The sequence below is a fragment of the Anser cygnoides genome, chromosome 1, assembly GCF_040182565.1.
Source record: "Anser cygnoides isolate HZ-2024a breed goose chromosome 1, Taihu_goose_T2T_genome, whole genome shotgun sequence".
Taxonomy (NCBI): Eukaryota; Metazoa; Chordata; class Aves; order Anseriformes; family Anatidae; genus Anser; species Anser cygnoides.
Genome location: NC_089873.1, coordinates 1,301,978 through 1,325,216, shown reverse-complemented (window position 1 = coordinate 1,325,216; position 23,239 = coordinate 1,301,978). Strand labels below are relative to the sequence as shown.

General features: G+C 57.0%; 2 protein-coding genes across 2 annotated transcripts in view; one reads left to right on the top strand and one right to left on the bottom strand.

Annotated features, from left to right (window-relative positions):
* AHCYL2 (adenosylhomocysteinase like 2) overlaps positions 1–22,525 on the bottom strand; it is a 77,567-nt gene extending 55,042 nt beyond the window's left edge. Inside the window, 2 exon segments of the mRNA XM_066995751.1 lie at positions 22,080–22,269; positions 22,271–22,525. Of these exon segments, the coding sequence (XP_066851852.1) occupies positions 22,080–22,269; positions 22,271–22,452 (372 nt within the window). The 5' untranslated portion in view covers positions 22,453–22,525.
* CALU (calumenin) overlaps positions 1–23,239 on the top strand; it is a 130,417-nt gene that overhangs the window by 29,248 nt on the left and 77,930 nt on the right. The window lies entirely within an intron of this gene.

Sequence of the window (23,239 nt, the reverse complement as noted above, 5' to 3'; positions counted from 1 at the left end):
AGGAGGTGCCGAGCACTCCAGCAGGCCGTGGGCACCGGCACGTGGCATGGACGTGGATTTTCTCCCGGTGGAGGCAGCAAAAGGCCTCCTGGCAGCAGGGCTGGAACCAGCCCCTGCAGCAGCTACCCCAGAAGCACGGATGCTTTTAGCGAGTGGAGTTTGACGGCTTCAGTGGGCAACGGGGAAAGATAAAATTATGATTTCGGCTTCCTGCTACACGCATCGGTTATAAACGCAGACAAAAATAAGGTTCGTTATGTTCTCACGGCTACATATTCCGACACTCTCTGCAAAATGTAATTTTCAAAGGCTGAGATTTATAGAAACGTGCCTGCTGACGGAGAAAACCCTCTAACGTAGCAGCTCCTCCAGCCACCACCGAGATGTTTGGACGTATGTTGGACAACACGGAAGAATTGCTTCTCTTGGCAGTCCCTTCCAATGCCATGGAGCAGCACGGAAAGGCAAACTTCCCCCGGCGAGGTAACATGGGGTGCTGGAGAAGACCCAACCAAGATCACTGCGCTGTCAGCGTGCGAATGTCTCTGAATTTCTGCACCCCTCGCCTCGCTCCTCTGCGTCTGGCGGCCCTCCAAGGGCGAGCACAGCGGCACCCGGTCCTCGGATCGCGCCCGGCGCTCAGCCCTGGCGTCGCACTGCTGCTCTCGCCAGGAAATATCTCCTCGTCTCCTCTCCTTCCACTGCTGCGGCCGCTGCCTCCCGCAGGTTGCCTTTGCAGGCAAAGATGACAAAAGGTGAGATTTGACCATTAAAAGGCAACGCATCTCATCAAAACGTCCTAACCCATGAAGAACAAAGCTCTTTTTGAGGCATTTCTAGTGGTAGCCGCCCACCACCACCTCCCAGAAACCTAAACTTCCTCTGCCATTACGCGTGCACAAGGAGAACAGGAGGCAGGACGCTCAGCTCGCACAGCAGAGCGCATTACGAATGGGAAGAGAACCATCAGAGGAACTTCAACGTTGCTTCTCAGTAACGGGAGAATTGAGCCACCGACACAACGAAGGTCTGGAGTGCCTGAAGAAGCGAGAAGGCCCATCTCAAAAAGAAACGTATTCTGGTTCAGAACTCCATCAACTGTGCGAGTGTAATTAAACTAAGGGATCCTTAAATAAAGGTTTCTCAGACCCTCTGCTTTTCTTGGAACACAAAGGAAGAGCTGAAGCACTTCTTCCACTTACTTCTCAGACCTAAGTAGAGGTGCAGCTGAACATATTCTGAACATACTCCCTGGGCTTTTCAGCAATTTTCTGACACTTCTTAGAAAAATGCAAAGCTTGAAGCCTCCCAGCAACATCCTTCCAAGGCTCACAATACAATCGCTGAAATTGTATAGCTAAACCCCCTAAAGCCGTTCCTATGAAGAATAATTCTGTAGTCGAGTAACTGCAGTTAAAGACCAGCAAGTTTCCGCCCGCCTCCACGTTCCCTCCGCTCCAGCACGCGGACCTTACGCTAAAGCAAAGAGGTTCTGGGAGAGGGAAGAGAAATGAACGCTTGTGGGACAGGACACGTAGTTGGGCAGGCTTCAAGGACAAGCAGAAACGCACCAAAGTGAAACCCAAAGCCCCTGCTGGCCTCCCTGCCTTCGTTCACGTCCTCTCTCCACGCTGACTTCTTGCTGTGTCGTGCGTGGCTGAAGGAAGTATTGGGTTACGGCCTTATGCTTCTAGCATATTTCTAATAGAGAAAAACTGGCAAAAGAGCATAAAAACAGACGTAAATAGAGGTTGGTTTGTTGGGATGGAAAGCCAGCCAAGGAGATGTTGCGCTCTGTTCTTTATGGCAAAGAATACGATGACCTGTCGCCGTTGTAAATGGTTGACTCCACTTGCGTTGGTCCGGAACTGGCAACACCAAGCCACGGTTTGGGGCCAAATCTTCCGTTTCTGACTCAGCTTTTCAGTAAAGACTGTGAAAGTGCTTGTAGGGACATTTGAAGGAGGAATTTGGTCAAAAGGCTTCATGTTTTTTAGGCTTGTTATTGTTTAAGCGTGTAAGTACCGCGTGCTCCGTACAGATGCACTTTGAAGGCAGTTTTGGGTTTTCCCCTAGGATACAGCCACCCACTCACACAACAGTTCTTGCAAAGCTCATTTTAATGAAAGCTCCAGCTACGGGCTCTACTAACGGCATCTCTAAGGCATGAGCATGTAAAATAGCAACCACATACCTAACAGAAGCCTTTTACAAGAAGAGAAGCTTAATCCTATTCCCTTGGTGCGGAGGGAACGCTGATGGCACACTTGCCCACTCCTGAAGCTGGAGTTTACACTGGAAACGTTGATGCCACCAGAGTCGAGACCAAAGCAGCAGACACTGCTGTAACACGGCTACAAACCTCAGAAAAATAGTTTTCTGCAGTCATTATCTGCCAAGAAAAAGCCATAGTCTAAGCTGACGTATCTACAGGGAAGACACGTTTTCTTTCTCTATACGTTTGTACAAGCACGAAAATCTGCTAAAATGAGAGCTGGAGGTTTTCTCCTCCATTTTCTCTTCACGTTTGTCAGACCAACATCTGAGGAACGCAAAGGGCAGCGCTTTGCCAAGTCATCAGCTGGGACGGTGAAACACGAAAGGAAATCTCCAGGCTAACGGGGACTGAAATATAGGACACAGCTTTGTGCTACCGGGACTTGATAGTGCTAAAGTGATGTTGCGTTTTCAGATGAGATCTCTGAAGTGTGAAGTTCAGAAGTTCAGAGAATTTAGAGGTGAATTCTCTCCTAAGTCATGTCCTCTGCTGGAAGACAGCTCACAGACTTCGTCATCTCCCAAAACACCAGACACGCATTTCTTTGGCGGGTTTTATTAACGGCCACTTTGGGGATGAAGCGTCCCAAAATCCGCAGGTCTCCTTTCCGCTACCAGGTTCTTCCTGGAACATCTCTACTAGAAGGGAATTGAGCACTTTCCTGTTGGCTAATAAAAACTTCCCAAAGGCCAGAAAACGCTGTGCCTGCCTGTCGGTACTGCGCGCATCCTGAGCAACATCCCGACTCCACGCCTCAACAACTTCACTCTTGTTAGCTCGGGAAAAACAATTTGTCTTCCCTGAGGACCGTAATCCTGCCAGATCAGCGATGGAGACGTATATGGTGTGGTTTTTTAAAGGATACCATAACATGGTTGTCTCCAGACACCTCTGCTTTGTGCTGTAACTGCATTCCGAGGCTTTTGACACCCTAAATTAAAATAAATAAAAAACCAAAGCAGGACGTACAGGCTGTGATATTGCACCGAGCCAACCAGCTTCATGTTTTCAGTGGCACCCTGAAGACTCAGTGCTGCCCCAGCTCCAAATAAAATATTCCCTTTACTCCTCCTCGTTTCTTTAATAAAATTTTAATTACCCCGAAGGCAGTTTGGGCTGCATACGAAGGCAGATGCCTCATAATTAATGTAACAAAACACCAGGATTATTGTCTAGCCACGCTCTGCAAATCCGAGAAGATTTCTATTGGGCAAAGTACTTTGGCAGCCACATTTTTGTGCTTTATTTCCTTTAACTGCTGCAAGCGTCAAGAAGTTCTCACCCCGTGAAACCCCCTGTGACACGTGGGCAGATTCTTCTTGTAATCAGAAAGTCCTTACAGCTGAAATCCTCCTCGGAAGGGCGAAGGCACCACGGGCTGGGATCGCTGCTCCCTGCAGCTCCTCCTGTAGCTCACCCACACCTCGGAGAGCCCCGCAGGATAACCACTATTTGCAAACGAATCCAAGGAGGAGCTTCAGAAGCCTGTGGGTGATTAGAGGGGAATAAAATTTAGGGAGACCTACTTGGGGAATGATGGAGAAGTGGTTCCACGGGCCATTTCCAGCGTGGAGCACCTTTAAACTGCTCTGCACTCGGGGAGCTCTAGTTGTCTGTCTTGGCTGAGGGCTGGCCAGGGCAGGAAAGAGCAAACAAACTCTTCTCTTCCCTCGTGTTCACCAGGTGAGAACAAGAATGCAGTTCACAAGGATGTTTAATTTGCTTCCTAAGGATTTATTTAACATTGGTTACGAAGCGGACAGAAATCAAGAGGCGAAGTCAAAACCCAACCACACACAAACTAAAAACCACTCACCGAGGAGCGAGCTTTTGTTTGAAAGCCTGGCTGTGGGCAGGTAATAAATAAACCACAGTAGCAAGTGCTGAGGGAGCTACAGGGATAAAGTGACTTCTGACAACTTCTTCAGGTTAGCTGTTGCCAAAACCTTAATAAAACAGAGACATTTGCGATCAACATAAAAATAGCATAAGCAATTTGGCACTGAGATCCGGAAAGCCTCAAAGCCACACGTGGCAAAGCCCAGGTCACTGGGAGCAGAATTTGCCTTTTGACAGCTAACATCCAAGCACTTCACCCCCCAGCCCCACACATGTAAGAGCTGCTGCGTCGCTGCCAACTGAAACAAAAGCGCGCGTGCTCAGAAGCCAGGCAGGTTCCTGAATTAAGGCGAAATTAAAGCAGAGCAAAATGGTCTAAGAGGGCATCGAGAGAGCGAAACCAAAGCAGTTTGTTCGGAAAACTGCCCGTCACCTCTGCTTTGTGCAGAATGACACCCCGTCATTTTAAAGACAGCTAAAGGCAAACTGCATGGTTTCTGTTTAAAAGGTACGGTTGCATGGTTTCTATGTAATTTTTTTTTTTATTTGCTTTGTTCCTTTTCCTACAGGGCCCGTGCTGCTTGGCCTCAAGCGCAGGGCAGGCAGAGGAGATACAGGCACCGGAGGACGCCTCTGAGAGGTGGCCTCAGCTCCGTTTTCTCCTATCAGGGCAGATCGCCCCAGGAGCAGCAGCTTCTTGGGAAGCGCCTCCTTCACCGGCTGTGAACAGAAAAGCACGATATCGGGGTAGTGCCCTGCTTTTTGTCCTGCCACAGCAGTAACCGCCACGGCGTGCCAGCCTGCTTTCCGAGGCCTCTGTTATGCCACGCTCCCGTTCCCTGCTCCGTGTCCGCACAAAACCCAGGCCCCAGCACATGGATCTAAACACAGCCAGCCCCCCACAACCCTCACCACCCGACGGCGAGCACGTTTAGGCTCACCAAGGCCACCCCACCCTGCTGGGGGAACCAGGCTGATCTCTCTGCCACCTTCTTCCCCGCACCACTCAGGTCCCAGGAGGGCGCAGGGCTCTGCCTCCTCACCTGCAGCATCCCCGGCAAAGCCCCCGGGAAATCCAGGTCACCTACTCTGCCTTCCATCAGCTCTCGGTTATTTTAAGACCCGAATATGAGACGCACTGAGTCTATATTCAGGCAGCTACCTGCGTACCCAAACCCGCACACGACGCAACTGCTTTACTGCAAGCGCCGTCCCTCCTCCTGGGGAAAAACGACGCAAACCTCAGCGGCACGAAGAAAGCTTTTACAGCACGGTACTCCTCTGCACACGTAGGTATTTGCCAACCTAAATGTGATTTATTTGGAGGAAAAAAAAAGGAATAGGGTCGGTGAGAGCCTCAAGACAAACAGGGGGGTCAAAATCTTTACAGTGACTAATTTGAGTTCTACCTGATGTATTGTAACGTGCTGGAAATGTGCCCTTCAGCTGGTTTTCTGCTTGTTCTCTCCCTTCTATTTGTTTCTGAAATCTGTTCTATGACATTTCTTTTTCCTCTGTTCCAAATTTCTCAGAAACTAACTAACGACGAGGAAGCTTGACGGCTCGGGAACTCTGCGTGTACGAAAAAACACTCAGGAATGAGTCAAGGCTGAGCCGCTAAGGCAAGAAGAGAGCAACGAACGCCGCGTGAGAAGGAGCACCTAGCATTTCAAAGCTGACATTCACCTAGAGTATTTTTCTGGTTCTTTCTGACAATTTGAAAATGAATTTGCCTACACGTGATGCAGTCATCCTCGTTGAAGGGAACGTTTTTAATTCCCTGTCAGCCACCGACTCGTCAGCAGGGAAGCTGCAGAGAGAGGTACCAAGGGACTGCAGGGACGCCGTTAATCGGTGCTGTGGATGAAGACCTGCTTGAGCCGGGCTGGAAGGGAAAGGCTGCTCTGCTCTTCCTCCGCTCGCCCTTCCTCCTCCTCCTCCCTGCTGGCCCGCACACCGCTCCCCAACCCCGCCACCCCCGGCGTGTTTTGCAAGACGAGACAAAAGGGACGAGGAGCAGCGAGGTGCTGGAAGGTGGAACCACAGGAGCACGAGCGGGATCCCTCGGGGCAGCGGTCGAAGTGATTCAGCAGCCTTGCCCAACCTCCAGGCAGAAGGGGAAGGGTGAAGTGGGAAGGGTGAACTGAACTCGTCGGGGCTCGCTGGCGCGGGACGCGGCCGTTGCGCGCAGATTTCTGCCTCGCCTTTCCGCCCGGGGTCACCCTTCCCACAGCAGGCTCAGCAGAAAGCAGCACGCTAGGCTAACGGAGACACAGGCGATGGCCATTTTGAAAAGCAGCAGCTTTTACATTTTTAAGAGACGTCCGCCTTCGCGACACCTCCAGCAGCGGGGAGGGACGGGCAGCGAAGGGCTGCCACGTGCCTCACGGCGCTCGCCAGCCTTACCTGCCACGCACGGCTGCTCCTCTCTCTCCCCCCACACCTGCAAGAACAAAACCCAAACTTTTTCCCCTGCCCTGTCAAGGGAAGAAACCAGGGAAGGAGCAGAACTCCTCTGAGCTCGAAGACGGGGCCGTTTGGCAGAGCCCGTGGCACCTTTTCGTCTCTTGGATGAAGTCGGAGGACAAGTTTCTCAAAGATGCTTGGTTACTTTTTAACTGGGGAAGGGGAATCTAAATTCTGCTCAATGCTGGTCTGTGGTTACGCACAAACCTAGAGCAAGGCTGCCCCTTACCCTTCCGTAACACCCTTCTCAACACCCTTTTATCAGCGCCACCGTCGGTAAGCTGCTGTTCCCTTAAACTAAGGACAAAGCACAGGAAACAAAGAACAAATGAACGAACAGGAGAAAGAGCAGCTCAGAGTCCCTGCGGTGTGAAGAGAGCTTTGTCTGGCTCTGTCCGGGAAGCTCAGTGGGTCTGCGTGCACCTACGTGGTTTTGCCGCTGGGTTACTGAAGGAAGAGCCTCCAGAAATCACACGTGCTCGATGAATCAGCCCGTGCTGCTGCCACAACTCCAGCCCTGCCTCACACGACTTCCAAAAACCCAGCTTTGTCAGACTTTCCACGCTGGCAAAGCAGCTGTTCTGGCATTTTCTGATTGCTGTGCCAGCAGCTAACGTCCCTCTAAAGAAAGATGAGGCAGGAGAAAAGGTCTCGTGCAAGCCGTACGGCGACGGACGTCGACTGAGAACGCTTTACGCGCTCAGGCGGCCTGATGACTCATTTGTGGTCATTTCGCTGCATCTGCTGCAGAGAAAGCAGAAGACGTTTCAGCTTCTTTATATCAAAAATAAAAAAGTCAAGGCAGAACGAAAAGCCAAGCACAGCAAGTTCTTGGCACGGCGAGCCACCCAGCGGCGCACTCGCTGCGGTCGCCGGACAACTCGCCCCCGAGCCCGAACGCCTCCCGCGGGCACCACCTCGCTGCCATCGCCGCAGGACACGAAGCCCACAGCAACTCCTCTGTCAGCTCAGCAAAGCAGCCCAACACCAGCACGATTCAGGTGCCTCCAAGGCACCAACTCCACGCTGAGACCCGCGAGAATTGCGTTTCTCGGCACCAGCCTCACAACGCCGGGGCTGCAGGCAGACGCTCGGTGCTTTTGGGGGACGTTTGCTGGCTTTGCCTCCCCGACACGCAGTGCCGCAGCGATTTCAAACCGCCAGCTGGGTTAGCACCAACCAAATCTTTTCCCTCTTTTTAGAGGGAAGGATCTTTTCCTCTCTCTTTTTAGAGGCTCAGGAGATATCCCGTGGGGCACGAAGCCTCCGGGAAGAGCACAAGCATCAGGCAGCCAGGAGCACGGCCGCTCTTTTGGCGAGTGGCCTCCTTCCTGTCCGCTCCTTCCTGTCCTCTCAGGGTGCATTCACCCTCTCCTGGATCTCCGTGGATGTCCGAAAATGAGTCCTGAAGACCACGATGGAGCAGGGTTTACGCAGGAGGAGGAGAACGGTAGGGAGAAGCGGTGGGTCAGCAGGCAGGGAGGAATCAGGAGCGTGGAGCGATGCAGCCACGGGACACGGAAGCGCTGCAGGAGCCAGAGCCGGGTGAAAAGCACTCCAGAAGCATCAGGAAATTATCCTTTCATCTGTCTTGTAGTTGCAAAGGGTCTTCGAAGAGCGCTGTACAAACACAGCACAGAGCACTCGATAAAGCAGTCATCCACGCTCAGATCTGCTGGGGAGATAACCGATACTGCCCAATTTATCAGAGGAAGGTACGGATAACTGGAGCAATTGGCCCAAGGTCATTTTAATACCACAAGATAGCCTCAGTCGGAGAATCACGTGGAGATTCTCTTTCTCTCGTCCTTGCTTCCGAAAGTCTCCTCCTACCCACAGACTGGGGGGAGGTTGCATCCTGCACAAGGAGAGTTTATTTTCCTCTGCCACGTGGGTGAGAACACGTCCTTGCATATCTACTCTTGAACCATAGTGAATTTCCCTTGAGCTGAGTTTCAGAGTCAGCTGAACTACACAGAAACAAAAGGCTTTCAGTGCCACACTCGAGGCTGAGGAGCAAGCCAAGAAAACAGGAAGGAAACGTTTTCGTGACGGCCTCTTTCCATTAGGAGCCGACACTTCAGCCCTTCCGTGCCTGCTGCTGATGGGACCAAACCATCCGGATCAGCTCCCGTGAAGCAGTTCCTTTCACAAGCCACGTGCAATGGAGCGTTTTTGCTTTGCTTCTCTTTTTTGCCTCTCCAGGGACCAGAAAGCGACTTCTTCTTCCCGGCACTCCCCTTTGGACCGTCTGAGGTCGCGCCGAGGTCTCTGAAGCCGTGAACTCGAGCAAGTCCCGATGTGCTCCACGCACCTCTCGCGGCCCGCGCAGGCAGCCCAGCCACCGGTGAGCCTCCTGGGCAGCCCCGCGTGCGCTGCCTCTGCCTGATCCTGCTCGCTCGGTAACCACAGAAACAGTTTTAGAGCTGGATGAGCAGACACGCAGCCTTCAGGGAGCAAGGCTCGGCGCTTGCTTTCCACCCGGACAGGCCCGCTCAGCACCCGCTCACCTGCTCCTCCGTTAGCTCTGCCTGATGAAGCGCCCTTACCTCTCGGGATGCCTCGCACGTACGCGTCCCACGGGGATCTGCTCCAAGGAAAACGCTTCTTGCCTCCTGCGTGGCAGCAGCCCGGCTCCCTTCTGGAGGCTCCCTGCACTGCCGCGGATCCCCGCTGCCGTTTGCCCAGACACCGCCACTTCAGGCACAGCCTCGTGCTATTTCACAGCAGAGTTTGTTTACCGGGGGCCATTCAGGTGTCAGAAAACCGGAGCTGGAGCACAAAGACTGCAGCAGGGCACGCGAGCAGTGCCGTCAGTAATAGAGGCTGCTCTGCTCGAGCCACGCAGCCCTGCTCTTCAGGCTCCCGCGACGTGCCCGACGCCGCTCCTTCGGACGGCAGCGAGGCAGGCTGCAACCTCACAAACACGTCCGTGCGCAGAACATCACTCCTTCCTTATTATTCTCGGCTCGAAATCGTTCTTGTTGCTGAGGGCTCCCCAGAGACCCATTCCTGCCTTCCTCCTCTTCCCCGCCAAGGCAATTGCCTTACTCCTTCGCGCAGCCCAGCAACGACTGTTAAAACTGTCTTTGCTACCCAGATGGGTTTCTGGACTTCTCCTCTACCTCTCGAGTGACGGAGATTTAAGACAGGAATTTGCAGTGAAACTTGAAACGAGTTCAATTTATATATTTATATATATTTTTTTGTCCTTTTCTTTTTACTCCTACTGCTGCACCAGTTTGGACCATATCCAGTTAAACATTACGGGCTGCCACCTGTACAAAAGCTATTTGCAAAACAAAAGCTTTGTAGAGCATTTCCCGGTGACAGAGGCTCCGTTACCACGTCCTCACCACACCCTTGTGCCCACCAGGAAGAGCCGCAGGTGGCAGCATCCCATCTCCTCACGTTCTCCACCAGGACGGAGCCAGCAGCATCCTTTTAGCCATGGCCTGCGCCAGCTCCCCGGTTAATAAGGGGCAGAAGACCAGCAGAGACCTCAAACACCCTCACCCTACTTGATGGCTAGGTCAGAGACACGCGAGATGATGATCCCAAGACATGGATGGTGAAGGACGGCAGCCCAGGAGAAATGCTCTTGTCCCCCTCTATCCTCTGCCAGGATGAAGGACCCGTTTGAAAGGCAGCTGCTTGAGGCAGTGCAGCAAAGCGGCCGGTCCACAAACAGAAAAACATCTCAAAATTCGGTGAGGGCTCACCACCAAGGAACACTGACCACGCAAAGGAAGGTCGGGAGGCCGAACGAGCTCTGCTAAACGCATCCAGAGACATCTGTGGGTGAATCCTCACTCAAAAGTAAGACAACGTTCGCATAAACAGGTAAAAATAATTTGAGAATGTTTCTCCCAGCGCCGGCAGCTGGCATAATTAACCCAAATTAGGGGATGCGACTGCGCACGACCTGGAGGAGCCACTAAGGACGAGCGGGCCGCGTTCACCCGGACCCACAGGGTGCAGGATGACTCGGGCAAGGAGCGCTCTGTGCCCTGGCAGCTCCGTGCTCAAAAACTGGACTTTTAGGGGAAGAAAGGCTGGAGAAGCACACGAGGAAGCCGGCAGCTTCATAGGGAAAGGCCTCGCAGCCCCGCACGCGGCGGCCTGGCCAAGGGCTCCAGCACCAGGCCAGGCTGCAGCCAAGGGCCGCTGCCTGAGGAAGCCGATTTTAATGATAATAGTTGCCATGGTTACCTTAATTCCATCACAGCTCCAAGCAGCCTTGCAACTCAGACTCCACACCGCTAATCAGGAGGCTTGCATAACATTAGCACTGAATAACCCAATTTAAACCAACTTAAAAGCCTGGATTGTTGCAGAGGTTGTTGACGCAAAAAGGAGGGGAAAAAAAAAAAAAAGAAAGGGGAAAACACAAACCTGTTTTGTTCTGGGAACTGCTGCTTCTGCATCTGTCCCCAGCAAGCGCTCCGCTGCTCTTGTCTGTACAGAAGCTGGGGGTAAGCCAAAGCCAGAGCAGAACCAAAACTTTTTGTTTGTTTAGTCAAGTGGAGACTGCTCGGTTTGCTTATGGAGGAAAAGTAAAGGAAGCACGGTGACACGGCATCAAGTCAAAGGGGCTGAAAGAAGGACTCCTGGCTATGACTGGGAGAATAAAACAACACGACATGACAATCCTGGAATAGGAAACATGGGAAGCGCGGCGTAAGAGCACATCGGCTGCAGGAAGAGGTCTCCAGCTGCAGCTTCCAAGTTCCTCCTTTGACCGCTGCCCACGGCGGGGCTGGCAGAGTTGTGTGGAAAATATTCCTGTAATTTAAACAGAGCCGTAATAAGCTCAGCTGACCTTAGTCGAGACAGAAGCTCTCCCAGATCTATTCCAGTTTGCCTTTTGGGTTTCAGGCCCTTAAAATTAGGCAAGGGGCACGAACCCTGCGAGTTCAGAGGAGGGACGGTGCCGCACCACCTGCAGCGCTTCAGCAGCTCAGACACGAGCACCCGGACACACGACGGGCTGCAACCCGACGCATCAGGGCATCGGGGCAGAAGTCTGCAGCCAACAGAGCCCGGGGCCCCTCTGCAGGAGCTCGGAGACAAGAGAGTTCAAGACAAGGCCCCCATCTAGTCGTCAAGTCTCGGGAGAGCAAAGCCATGTATGTTTTTTCCCCTATTAAAACACAAACGAGTTTCTTCTTCACTCCATTTTTTCCTCCCTCAAACTTTGCTGCCAGAAGTTCCTCCTGGGCCTGCAGGACCCGCGGCCGCCTTCCCGGGTACAGCAGCACGAAGCTCTGCTTCTCACCCTGGGCAGTGCAGGAGGAGGTCACGTTGCTCTTAACCCCCTTCTCTGTCCAAACCCCAGCGTTCTCCCCAAAGGCAAAGCGAGGAGCAGCAAAATCCGACCTTTAACGGGACCGGCTTTGGTGATCCGCCCTGCAGACTGGTTCCATATAGCTGAGTATGATCCTGTGTTAACTTAAAGGCAGAAAGAGAAGTTTTTTCCGCGGCTGTGACATCCCACTAGGGCCAGAACAGGCGCAGCCCCTCGCACACAGACCTCAGCCCCCCAGGAGCAAAAAACAGAGGCTTTGAAAACGGTTAGGAACTTGGGTGTCCCACAAAATCCCGTTTTCTACGATGCCCACAAACTTCGGATGAGCCACACGGACCAAAATCCGAGCAAAAGACCTCATCTTTGCTGGATAAACAGAAGTGAGAACCGTAAGAGCTGGCAGTGTCTGCCACCTGCAACGCGACGCCTCCCGTTAGCGAACCCCAAAGAGAAATTAAACGGCATCTGTAGGACGCGCAGGCAGCCCCGGCCGGGCTGGGGCCGTGCACCCCAGCAGCACGGGGTGGGAAGGCAGCGCGGCAGGGCGCCGCTCGGGCAAGGAGGCACAAGAGCAGCGCAATAGCCTTCCCCTCCCACGACTCTTGTGCTGAAGCCTAATTTGTTCTGCTTGTATTGTGCTCATCTGCGCGTTATTTAAATGCGATACAAAGTCAGGTGACAAAAATCAGGGGTAGGCTGGTACTCAACACTTCTCCCCCTGTTTATTTTGTTGCTCGGTTATTCTCCTCTCTATCGGGGTTTTTCCCACCAGCTACAATCCACGCTTCTGGTAGGAAATAACGATAATTGCAGGAGAGCCGAGGTGGTAACGAAACCACCGCCCCCGACTCCTCCATTTAAGCCTGAAATGAGATTTTCCCAGAAAGGCTGCAGGTATTTCAGCAAGACGTAACGGCAGCGTTAAAAAGCTGCAGCCTGAAATACCTCCGTGCTACGCTGCAGTCCTCCATCACCCGTCCTCGCGGCAGCAGGCTAGATCACGACATCCATCAGAGCAGGAGAAATAGATCGCAGCCGTTCACATGAAGCAGGAACAGAGGAGACAGTTGGTGTTCTGGCAGAGCTCCGGCACGGTATCAGTGCTTTGTTCCTGATAGCGAGGAATCTCACGTTTCTGGCCCCTACAAAAAAGCTCAGGGGCAGCTCGGACAGGTAAGGTGTTAGGACTTGGGGTGTTCGGTCCAGACATGGAAAAAGGAAACTGTTTGGAAAGATGCAAGGTGTAGGGCACTGAGTAAGTTCCCACCTATAATAATAAAGCATTTCACGCTGTTTGGCCTTTACAGGAGTCGGTACGTTCTAGAAGAAGGGAAAATTGCTGGCTAAAAGCTGACGGAGGAAGGCCCATGACTGATAACCCCAATCCCCAGGAGCACGAGCTCGCCAGCACCGCAGGCAGCAGGCTGCATGCTAGCACAGCTCCAAGCTCGCCCAGGGAGAGGGTTTCAGCATGTCAACACCCCGCCACGGTCAGCCCGCCCAGGGCATCACCACCCGGACAGCCTTAGGAGGGATAAAGGGCAGCTCGTGGGGCGAGTGCCCCAACCTGCTTCAAGGCAGAAGGGCAGCATGGAAGAAGCCCAAACGTCTGTTGGCATCGAGGGTGGTTTGGGGGCACTGACTTCCGAAGGAGAGAGCAGGAGACTGAAAGGGCCTGCGGATAAGGGAGGCGACAGAGGGGAGGCCAGGGGGCTCGAGCTGGTCACAGAGGCACCAGGAGCACCACGTGCGGGGCAGCATGCCGGGGGGACAGCAACGGAGCAAGGTAAGAGGGTATTTGTCCAAAATCAGGTACGAGCACAGCACGTAGAAGTTCTGCAACACTGGCTTCTGCCACCCAGGTGCCCTTGGGCAATTACCTTCGGGACGGCGCACAGCACCTGGCCACGGCATGGAAGGACAAGGCAGGGGACACTCGGGTGCCACCTCCATCCACCGAGGGGGTAATTTCCCCTGGCAGCACTTAACGGAGCCGTAAGGCACCCGTCTGCAGTCAGCCTCCAGGGCCAAGCACCGGCTCTGTTCTTGAAGACAGATCTTCCTTCCCCTCCTACCTCTTTTCACAGTGCTGAGGAGCTCGCTAGGTTCACGCTAAGGCTCTGAGAACCAGTCCTTGCTTTTTCCTACAGAAATAAAATCTTAAGATTACACATACGTATAGTGTCACATGTAAAAAAAAAAAGACAAACCCACAGTGAGTGCTTGCCTCTCGACACCTTCGCTCCCTTTCAGCTTTAAAGGATAAAACACCCATCAGTGCACGCAGAAATAACAAAAACCACGATTTGATGCCAACTACCACAACGTCCTGAGATTTAATTTACTTTCGGGTCACTGTGATCCCAAAGGCCCCTTTCCCAGCAGGTCTGGGGGCCGGAGGACGGGCCCTGCCACAGGAGAGCTCGCGCCCCGGCTCACTCCGCACGCCGCCGCAGGACGTATCACCGCTGTGCGGCTTTAAAAAAGCAGCCTCGCAGAACTCAAATTCTCCGAGGGGTGACGGCAAATGTCACCGAGCCCGGTGAACGTCTCACCTTCCCAGCACGCGGCCCAGGCAGGCAGCCACCCGCAGGACACGCAGCCGCGGCTCTCCGCTCGCGGCTCCCCAGGCCGTTTGCCCCAACTCGCCACGTGGCTTACGGCTGCCCAGAAACATAATTACACAGAAATAAATGTACACGCCGTATCTCTGAAACATTACCCCTCGCCTCCTGGCCTTTTCCCTGATCCCCACCTCCCCGATCCGCCGCTGCCTCAGGAGAGGCCGAGGGGAAGCCGAGCAAGCGGAGGGAGCAGGAGCGCACTCGTTCGCACCGCGGTTTTCTGCGCTGGCACCCAGAATACCGGCTGCTGGAAGCACTCCGAAGTGCTAACCCCTTACGCAGCCAAACATCTTCGAGAGGATCAGCTACAGTTACTTGGGAACAAAAGGGATTTGCCTCCCGACTCCTGAACGCGCGCACTAAAGGCACATAGCAAAACGGGAGTGGGATTTGGTGCAAGAGCAGAGAAATTGTAGCAGCTCAGTACGACGAAAAGCCACTTCGATCGATGCCTAACTGGTCCATGTGAAACGCTGGAGTTTTGGTAGTAACCTCCCCATCCCACAACGTAGCAGGTTTTTGGTGGTTTTCCCTTTTTTTCTTTTTTTCACCCACATCAAGCCATTTCGTGCGCCCTGCAAACAATAGGAATTATCTCGGCCAATACCAGAGCTGACCCGAGCAGATTTCCCCGCCTCCGCAAGCCCCAAAGTCACGGCGAGAACACCAAATGTGAGTCAGCGAGCTCCGGGGTAACTGGAAGGCGAGCTGGGAACAGACAGCAGCCCGAACCGCGGCAAGCCCTCTGCTAAATTGGTCCCTGAGTCATTTTGATGGGAACGGGCCATTCCCGGGATTTTCTCACATAACTTCGGGATTAAACGCCGATCACCTCGTGCCCTGTTAAGTAAATACCAAGCAAAGCCTCCTAACTGTCGGGCGAAGGCATGTTTGTACTCCTCCAATTTTTAAATGCTTGCCTTTGGAAGAGAATTTGAAATAGAGTGGTTCAGCAGTTCTGGGCAGCCGGCTCGTTTTTCGACGGACTTTCCTCTCTTCTGAGGCTCATGAAAAATGCAGCGGGCTGCCTATTTCAGGCTCCGTCAGGAGGAAAAACACCCGGGGATCCACCGCTGCTCCGCCTGCGATTTAAAGCAAGGTCAAGCAAGCAGCAAAATTTGAACATTTCGCGTAGCAAAAGGCTAAAAGCGCTTTTAGGAGACCACCGAGGCTGGAGAGCCGAATCGCAGAGCCGAGGCCTGGTGCTGCTTCCCGGGGAGCCGCCTCGGGCGGCGGACGGGACGCGGCTTCGGGGCTGGACTCGCTGCCACCCGGCTTCGCCCCCGGGCAGCCACAAAGCACACGGAGCAGGCGGCGAGAGCCTGCAGGAGCAGGGGTTGGGCTCGGCTGCTAAATGCTGTAATTACGCCGTTTTTCTGCGATGAGGCTCCTACGGGCAAGTCCACGCAGGCGGGTGCGGGCAGAGCAGAGCTCGAGGCAGGCGGACGCCCGCCAGCTCCGGTGCAGGAGCTGCGTGCCTCGAAGAGCACGAGGGGACCAGCGCAAGCCGTGCTCTGGCAACACGACCTCCGTAAGCTTTGCACGCCTGGCTACGAACGGGAAAAGTGTTGGTTATCTTCTTGCGGCTTGGGATCCGGGCTGGCAGCAGCGCTGCGCTTGCTGCTCCAGTTGATGCTGGGGGGAACCCGTGCCTCTGTAACAGCTCTGCTCGGCCGCAGCAAGGCACTGGGGAAAAAGGTTGGATCTTCATCATCTTCACCATCATTTTGTGGTGGAAACCCCAAACATATCGGCAGGTGATCCTGATGTCGGTGCAGCCATAACCCAGCTCCAAACCTGAGACGAAGCAAGTTTTATCTTCTGAAACCAGGAAATCCCAGAGCCATCCGACGTGAGGGTGAGCCTTCCAGGGGCGTAACTCCCAGGCTCTCACCTCTCTGTGCGTATCCCCCAGCACTCCAACGCCACGTTAGCGAAACGCCTTCCATCCCAGACATAAAAAGGAGACGGGCACAACCGTGCCATTTGGTTCTCTCAAGTCCCTGCAAATGTCACCCGCTTCTGCTGGTCGTCTTCTGGAAGCTCACTCAGAAGCCTCCGATCTCTTTAGCAACTACTCCACTTGAGATATCTGAGCACATTTCTGCTAAAATAAGTGCTTCAGTCCGTATTTATATAGTTACACGTGCCCTTTTTCCCAGTAACAATACTACAATAAGTTAAAGACAGTCAAAGGTTCACTCCCCATAGTGCAAACTGCAGGAAAGCTTACGCTGCAGGAAAAGCGCCGCAAATCAGACCATCGGCGTGGCCAGCTTCGCGTATGTTTTTGCAAGGTAAGGAACAACTTCTGGCAACCTGAGCGTTCCTCGTTCTGTGCCCCGTACTTCGGAGAGAGCACGAATTAAACGAGCTGCACCTGCAATGAGTAGGAAGTTTGAAAGTTTAGCTGGGAAGCCAGCAGTTCCTCAGCAGCCCTGCCTCCAGGCTGTTCCTGCTGCGCTCCAGGAAGGGACGCACAGTGTTTGATGCGAGGAAGGCCAGGCCAGCACGTTTAGGTACCGCCAGCCTCCCAAAATACCACAAGAAACAGGAAACCTCAGCGCACAGCCAGCAGGAGCGTGGCAGCAGGTGAGCTCTAGGCCTGAAGCTAAGAAGCAGTCAGTTGAGAAGCGTTCCCAAAAACTAATATTCAAAAATAAATAAAAACCCTTGCCCTCGAATCCTCAAGGCTCCCCAAAGAGCCGCTATTTCACGTTCCTCAGGCGTGCTTTCTCACGTGCCGACTTCTCCCCCTTCAGACCTTTTTTATGGAGGGGCTACAAATGCACAGCATGACCTGCGTGGAGCCGGCTCGGTGCAAGGCTTAAGGTTTATTTTATCCTCCGCGCAGCCTTTCCCTCCCAGTCAGCCCTGGAACCCGCCGGTCCCGCTGGGACCGAGAGCAAGCGGTGCCCGGCATCGTTCAGGGGCTAGAGCTCGTTCCTCAGGCTGCCCCCTCCATCCACCACGCAGGTCCTGCCACTCTGCAGCTCTTCCCCCTACCAGGGGCTTAGCGGGACGTCAGCATGCGACCGAGGTTCCACCCTCGGACCCCCGGCTCGAACCTGCAAAACCGAAGAGGGAAAAAAAAACCAACGAAGAAGAGAGCGAGGCGGATGCTTTCTGCACCCCGCTGCCGCGGTTTGGAGCGATTTGGAGCAATTCTGTTCCTTCAGCCTCGTTGTTCTTCAGCGTACCCAGCGCTGCAGGCTGCTCGTTTGTACGGAGAGCCTGCCTGCTGTCTGAGCTACCCAGCTCGCCGCTTTATTCTCGGCTTTATCTGCATCGCCTTGTTTGAGCTAAACCATTACATTGTTTTACAACGCGCCAGACCGAGTTAAAAAGAAAACCTAAAAGGTCAAACACGGCCCCGAAAGCCGTAATTGCTTTACCTGGCTCATCCTTCAAGTGTCAAGCCAGGGCCAAAGCTAAGGCTGAGCTTTTAATTGCTTGCGAATTCAAGCACCGGGCTGCCGTCCCTCCGGGAAAGGCGCAGACGCGAGGATCGTGAGGTGATTTTATTCCCGAGGGGGGCCCAGCACCCTCAGCAACCCCACAAAACGCGGGTTTGCTGTTCCGTCCCGAGCGCTGGGCTCCTCCTTTCCACGCTTGGCCACCCGCTCGCGTCCACCGCCGTTATTTTCCATCCCTTCTTTCCCGTCGCGCTGCCTCCACGCCAAAGGTTGAGCCGTCGACCCTTCCAAGCAGCGGCACCCAAAGCGCCTCCCAAAAATCGGACGCCGCACGTTCACGGGGGGGACAGACCCCGACGAAGGAGCACGGCCTCCAACGGCAAGATCTCATTAAGCGGCGCTCCAACCGCGCTCATTAGCAGCGGCGCTGGGGAGCTCGGCCCCGGGGGAAGCGTTCATTACCTCGCCTAAGTGATCACCGCAGATCAGGGCGGGATGGGAGAACACGAGAGGGACGCGCAGCTGGGAATCGGAGAGCCGAGGTCCGAGCCATCGCCTGCACGAGCCGCGGGAGGGGCGTTCGGAGTCTCCGCAGAACAAAACCTCCCGAGCAGGAGGCGTTTATTTGGGGGGGGGGATCACGAGAATCGTGCGGCGGGGAGGTTTTGGGGGGTTTCCCTCCAGCAGCGCCGCCCTGCCCTGCACATCGGCGAACCGCCCCGACTCCACACCCTCCAGGTGACGCGGCCGCACGGAAAGCACAGCCCGAAGCTCCGGCTTCGGGGGCAACCTCCTGCTTTGCCGAGCGGTAAATGCTCACCGTAAAACTTCGGGACTACACAACCGCGGCCATCGGAGCTCCCCAGCCAGGGTTACGAGCCCTACGGGGGGCCAGGAACCAACGTGTCCTCGTTGCGGCCCCCGTGCCACGCGCACCGGCGCCACCGTGCCCATGAGCTGGGCCGTTCCTCCTGGGCTTTGATGCGGGGACGGGCTGAGAAATCACACGGAGCGGGAACGACCGCGGCAAGCAGCAGGACGCCCTTAGGAGCTCCAACACGAGCCCGCAAGCTGCTGCCGCTACCGTGCCCAAGTCCAGCCAGGGGGCTTGAAACCTCCACCCGTCCAAACGTCCTCGGCAGGGACACGAAGCCGGCCGGATGACGCGGCTGAGCCCAAACCGACACAAAAACGGGTTTTAAAACGAGAGCGGGGTCACGGCAAAGAGCTGCCGCGGCTGCGTACCGGGACCTCTGCGCCTGGGTCGGAGCTGCCTGAGCAAACGTTTGCTCACACGTCAAGAGCACGCGTTAAAATCTCGGTAAAAACAGAAAGCGTGACGCTTTCAACACGTAAACCAGTCAAAAAGAAAGAAAAACAAAACACATTTTTTCGGCCCGACTAACTCTAAGAACTACAGTTGACTTCGCACCTCCTGATTTCGGTACGACCTTGCCGATGTATTTTCCAACAGACCTTCACTACGGGCACTAAAGCAAAGTTCTACTGGATTTGACTACAATTTTCACCCGCTTGTTTTACATTTATTTTTGTTCTAAACCTCTAAAGCTGCGAGCGATTTTCCGGGTACCAAGCGTGGGGAATTTATTCGGGCGCCAGCGCTTCCCCGGCGGCCGAGGGGAGGACCCCGGGTTCGCCCACCGAAAACGGAGCGCGCGAGAAGCTGTGGCAGCGCCGCGAGGCGCGCGCTGAAGTCGCTGGAAGGCGACGGCGTGGAAGGAGAGAGAGGAGAGACGGAGCGGCTCGGCCCGAGGTGGCTCGGGGAGCATCGGCTCCCCAGGAAACCCGGCACCTCCGCCGCCCCGGGGTGCGTCCGGAGAGGGGATCCCTTCGGGAACTGCTGGGAGCGGGCCCCAAAACCAGCCCGCCGGCCGCAGCCTGCCCTCGCGGGTGGCGAGGCGTTAGTGAACGCCGTGCCGCTCGCTGCCGGCAGAGGGGGAGCGCTCGTAAAGGAGCCAAAAAAAAGAAAGGAGGGGGACACGGGGTGGGGCAGGGAGCGTTGAAAGGACTTGAGAAGAAAATACGGGTACGCTGGGGGGGGGGGGGGTGTCTCTGGAAGCCGAGAGGTGGGGCGGGGGGAGGCAGCAGAGAGGGCTCGAGGCGCTCGGGTGCGCTCAGAGCGCGCGCGGGCAGCTCGGCATGAAGCTGTGGTGAACCAGGTGAACCTGGCTTGGGATGGCGAGAGGGAGCTGTGGTTTGGCGGCTTGCACGTGGGGGCCAGCAGAGAAATGGGGCCCCCACGCACCAGGGATAACCCAGGGGAACCCGATGGAGAGAGAAAAAGGAGCTGGGAGAGGGTGAGGATGAGGAGGCTGTCCCCTGGGAGGAAGGTCTGCCTTCAGCGGCGTGCACCTCTCCTCCCTGCCTTCCCCGGTCGCGCCCCCCCGGGGGAGGACTCCCCCTCCTGAGGATCCCGAAAGCGAAGGCCGCCAGGCTCCCAAAAAACTCGGCTTCCCGGAGATTTCCCCACTCGGGACTACGTAAGCGTGAACCCACCCAAATGCTTCCTTGCACGTGCAGGCGCGTGTCAGGTGCGCTCCCGCGTGCACAAGCGCGTGGATACCCGTGGAGGTGGCCACGCCGGGGTGCCCTCGCGCTGCGTGAGCAAACCACACGCAAGCACGCGCACACCCCCCCGCGCCGGGAGCACACCCGCGAGGCGACGCGCACGTCCACAGGCTCCGTACCCACGCATGACCTGCACAGGGTGCGCGATCCACGCGGGCGAGGGGCAAGTCCGGGGCCGTGCCCCGGCGCCCCGGGGCGTGGGTGAGCGTGCAGCGACACGGCCACGCGCACGCGTGCCCGGCAGGGCCACCAGGGCACCCCTCCCGCGTGGGGCGGGCCGTTGTCCGGCTCACAGCCGTATCTTGGAGATAACAGCGGGGCCACGAAGCCGACGCGATGCCGTGGCCCCGGTGCCGGCGCCAGGGCACCGGCGTCTCCGGCGGACGCCCCCGCAGGTGGGCGTGCACAGCTCCCCCCCCCCCCCCCGTGCACACGCACGCTCTGTGGCGGGTGTGAGCGTGCAACACAGGGGCCACAGGGCACGGGGCGTGCAGCGGGGGGGGCACAGGAGCCACACAGGGGCACCCGTGGGTGCACCTGCACCGTACGTAGGTGGGATAGGGGCAGCCCCACGCCCAGGCTGGATCACGGGGGGGGGGGGGGAGGCCGGGTGTCCCCACACAACGTGGCGGTGGCCCTGGTTTTTTGGGGGGAGGGGGGCGTCACCCGTGTCCCCACACACCGTGACAGGGTCCCCACTTGGTGGGGGGGGGCACCTGAGTCCCTGCACACGGTGACGGGTCCCATTTGGGGGGTGTCACCCGTGTCCCCACACTGTCGGTGCCCCCATGTAGTGGGGACGGGGGGGGGGGGGGGGTCCCCATTTGGTCACCCCACGTCCCCACATCCCCTGACAGGGTCCCCATTTAGGGGGGACAGGGGGGGTCACCCCATGTCCCCACACAGTGACAGGGTCCCCACTTGGTGGGGGGCACCCTGAGCCCCCACACACCGTGACGGGTCCCATTTTGGGGCTGTCCCTGCACACCACGACAGGGTCCCCGTTTTTTTGGGGGGGGGGGGGGTACATGGGGACACACCCCACGTCCCCACACCCCACGACGGTTCCCATTTGGGGGGTGTCACCCACGTCCCCGCACTGTGCCGGTGCCCCCATTTAGGGACGGGAGGGGGACACTGACAGTGCCCCCATTTAGGGGGGAGCCAGGGGGGGTCACCCCGTGTCCCCACACCGTGACAGGGTCCCCATTTAGGGTCCGGGGGGGCACACCCCGTGTCCCCACACCGTGACAGGGTCCCCATTTAGGGTCCGGGGGGGCACACCCCGTGCCCCCACACCGTGACAGGGTCCCCATTTAGGGTCCGGGGGGTCACCCCGTGTCCCCACACCGTGACAGGGTCCCCATTTAGGGTCCGGGGGGGCACACCCCGTGCCCCCACACCGTGCCGGTGTCCCCGTTTAGGGACGGGGGGGGGGGGACACTGACGGTGCCCCCGTTTAGGGGGCGACCGGGGGGGGTCACCCCGAGCCCCCACACCGCACCCCCACACGGGAACACCCCCCCTACCCCCCCTACCCCCCCTACCCCCCCCGGTACCTTCTTAACGGTGCGCGGCGCCTCGGTGACGGTGCCGTCGGGGCTGACGAGCGCCTCGGCCGCGCCGCCGCCGCCGTTGTTGTCGCCGCCGCCGCCGTGGTGGTGCCGGTGCTGGGGGAGCAGCGGGTCGCTGCGCTTCATGGCCGAGGCCTGAGGCACCCTGGCGGCGGCGGCGGCGGCGGGCGGCGGGGGGGGGGGGGCAGCCGCCGCCGCCGGGGGGGGGCCGCTCGGCCGCTGGGGCCGCCTCACGCTCGGTAACGGGCACCGGGCACGACGGGGGAGCCGCGGCGGGGCACGACGGCCCCGCTGCCTTGTCCATGGGGCCGCCCAGCTCCTTCAGCTCCACGGCGGGGGCCGCCACCTGCACCGACATCGCTGCCGCTGCCGCCGCCGCCGCCGCCGCCTCCTCCGGTTCCCTCAGGGACCGCCCGGCCCGCCCCGGCCCGCCCCCGTCGCCGCCGCCGCCCGCGGGGCACGCTGGGAGTTGTAGTCCCGCCTCCCGTTGCCACGCCCCGCCCGCGGCCGCGCGGGGACTACGAGTCCCGGCGGGCAGCGCGCCGCGCCTCCGCGGGGAGTCATGGGAGATGTAGTCCTGAGGAGGAGGAGGAGGAGGAAGGGGGGAGGAAGGGGGGGGGGGGGCGTTGTGCGCCTCACAGGGCTGAGGCGCGGAATGGCGGCGCTGGGGGGACGAGGCCGGGCACCCCCGAGCCGTTCTAGGCCTCTTGCACTGCCCCAAAATTCCCTTTTATTTCGTGGTTTTGAAGAATTCAATTTCTGCCTGGTCGCTTTTAGCGGTTTCGAAGAATTTTGAAGAATTTCCCGCACTGCAGCCCTGCCTCCCGCTCCGTGCCCCCCCCCTCACCGCGGGGAGGCTCCCCACGGGCCGTCCACGCTCCCGCGAGGCCATGTCTCCAAGCTTTGGCCTGCCCTGGGCTGGCCCCAGCGCGTCCCAGTCCATACTGGGACACGGCCTGGGCAAACTGGGGGGAGCCCGGAAGGAGCTGCAGGGCCCGGAGCGAGGAGAGGCTGCGGGAGCCGGGGCTGCTCGGCCTGGGGAGGGGGCGGCTCCTGGGGGCTCCCCCGCATCCGTCCTGCTGCCCCCAGCACCGCCGTGGCTCTCGTAACCTTCCCCGGAGCGCTGCGGATCCTTCCAGCAGCAC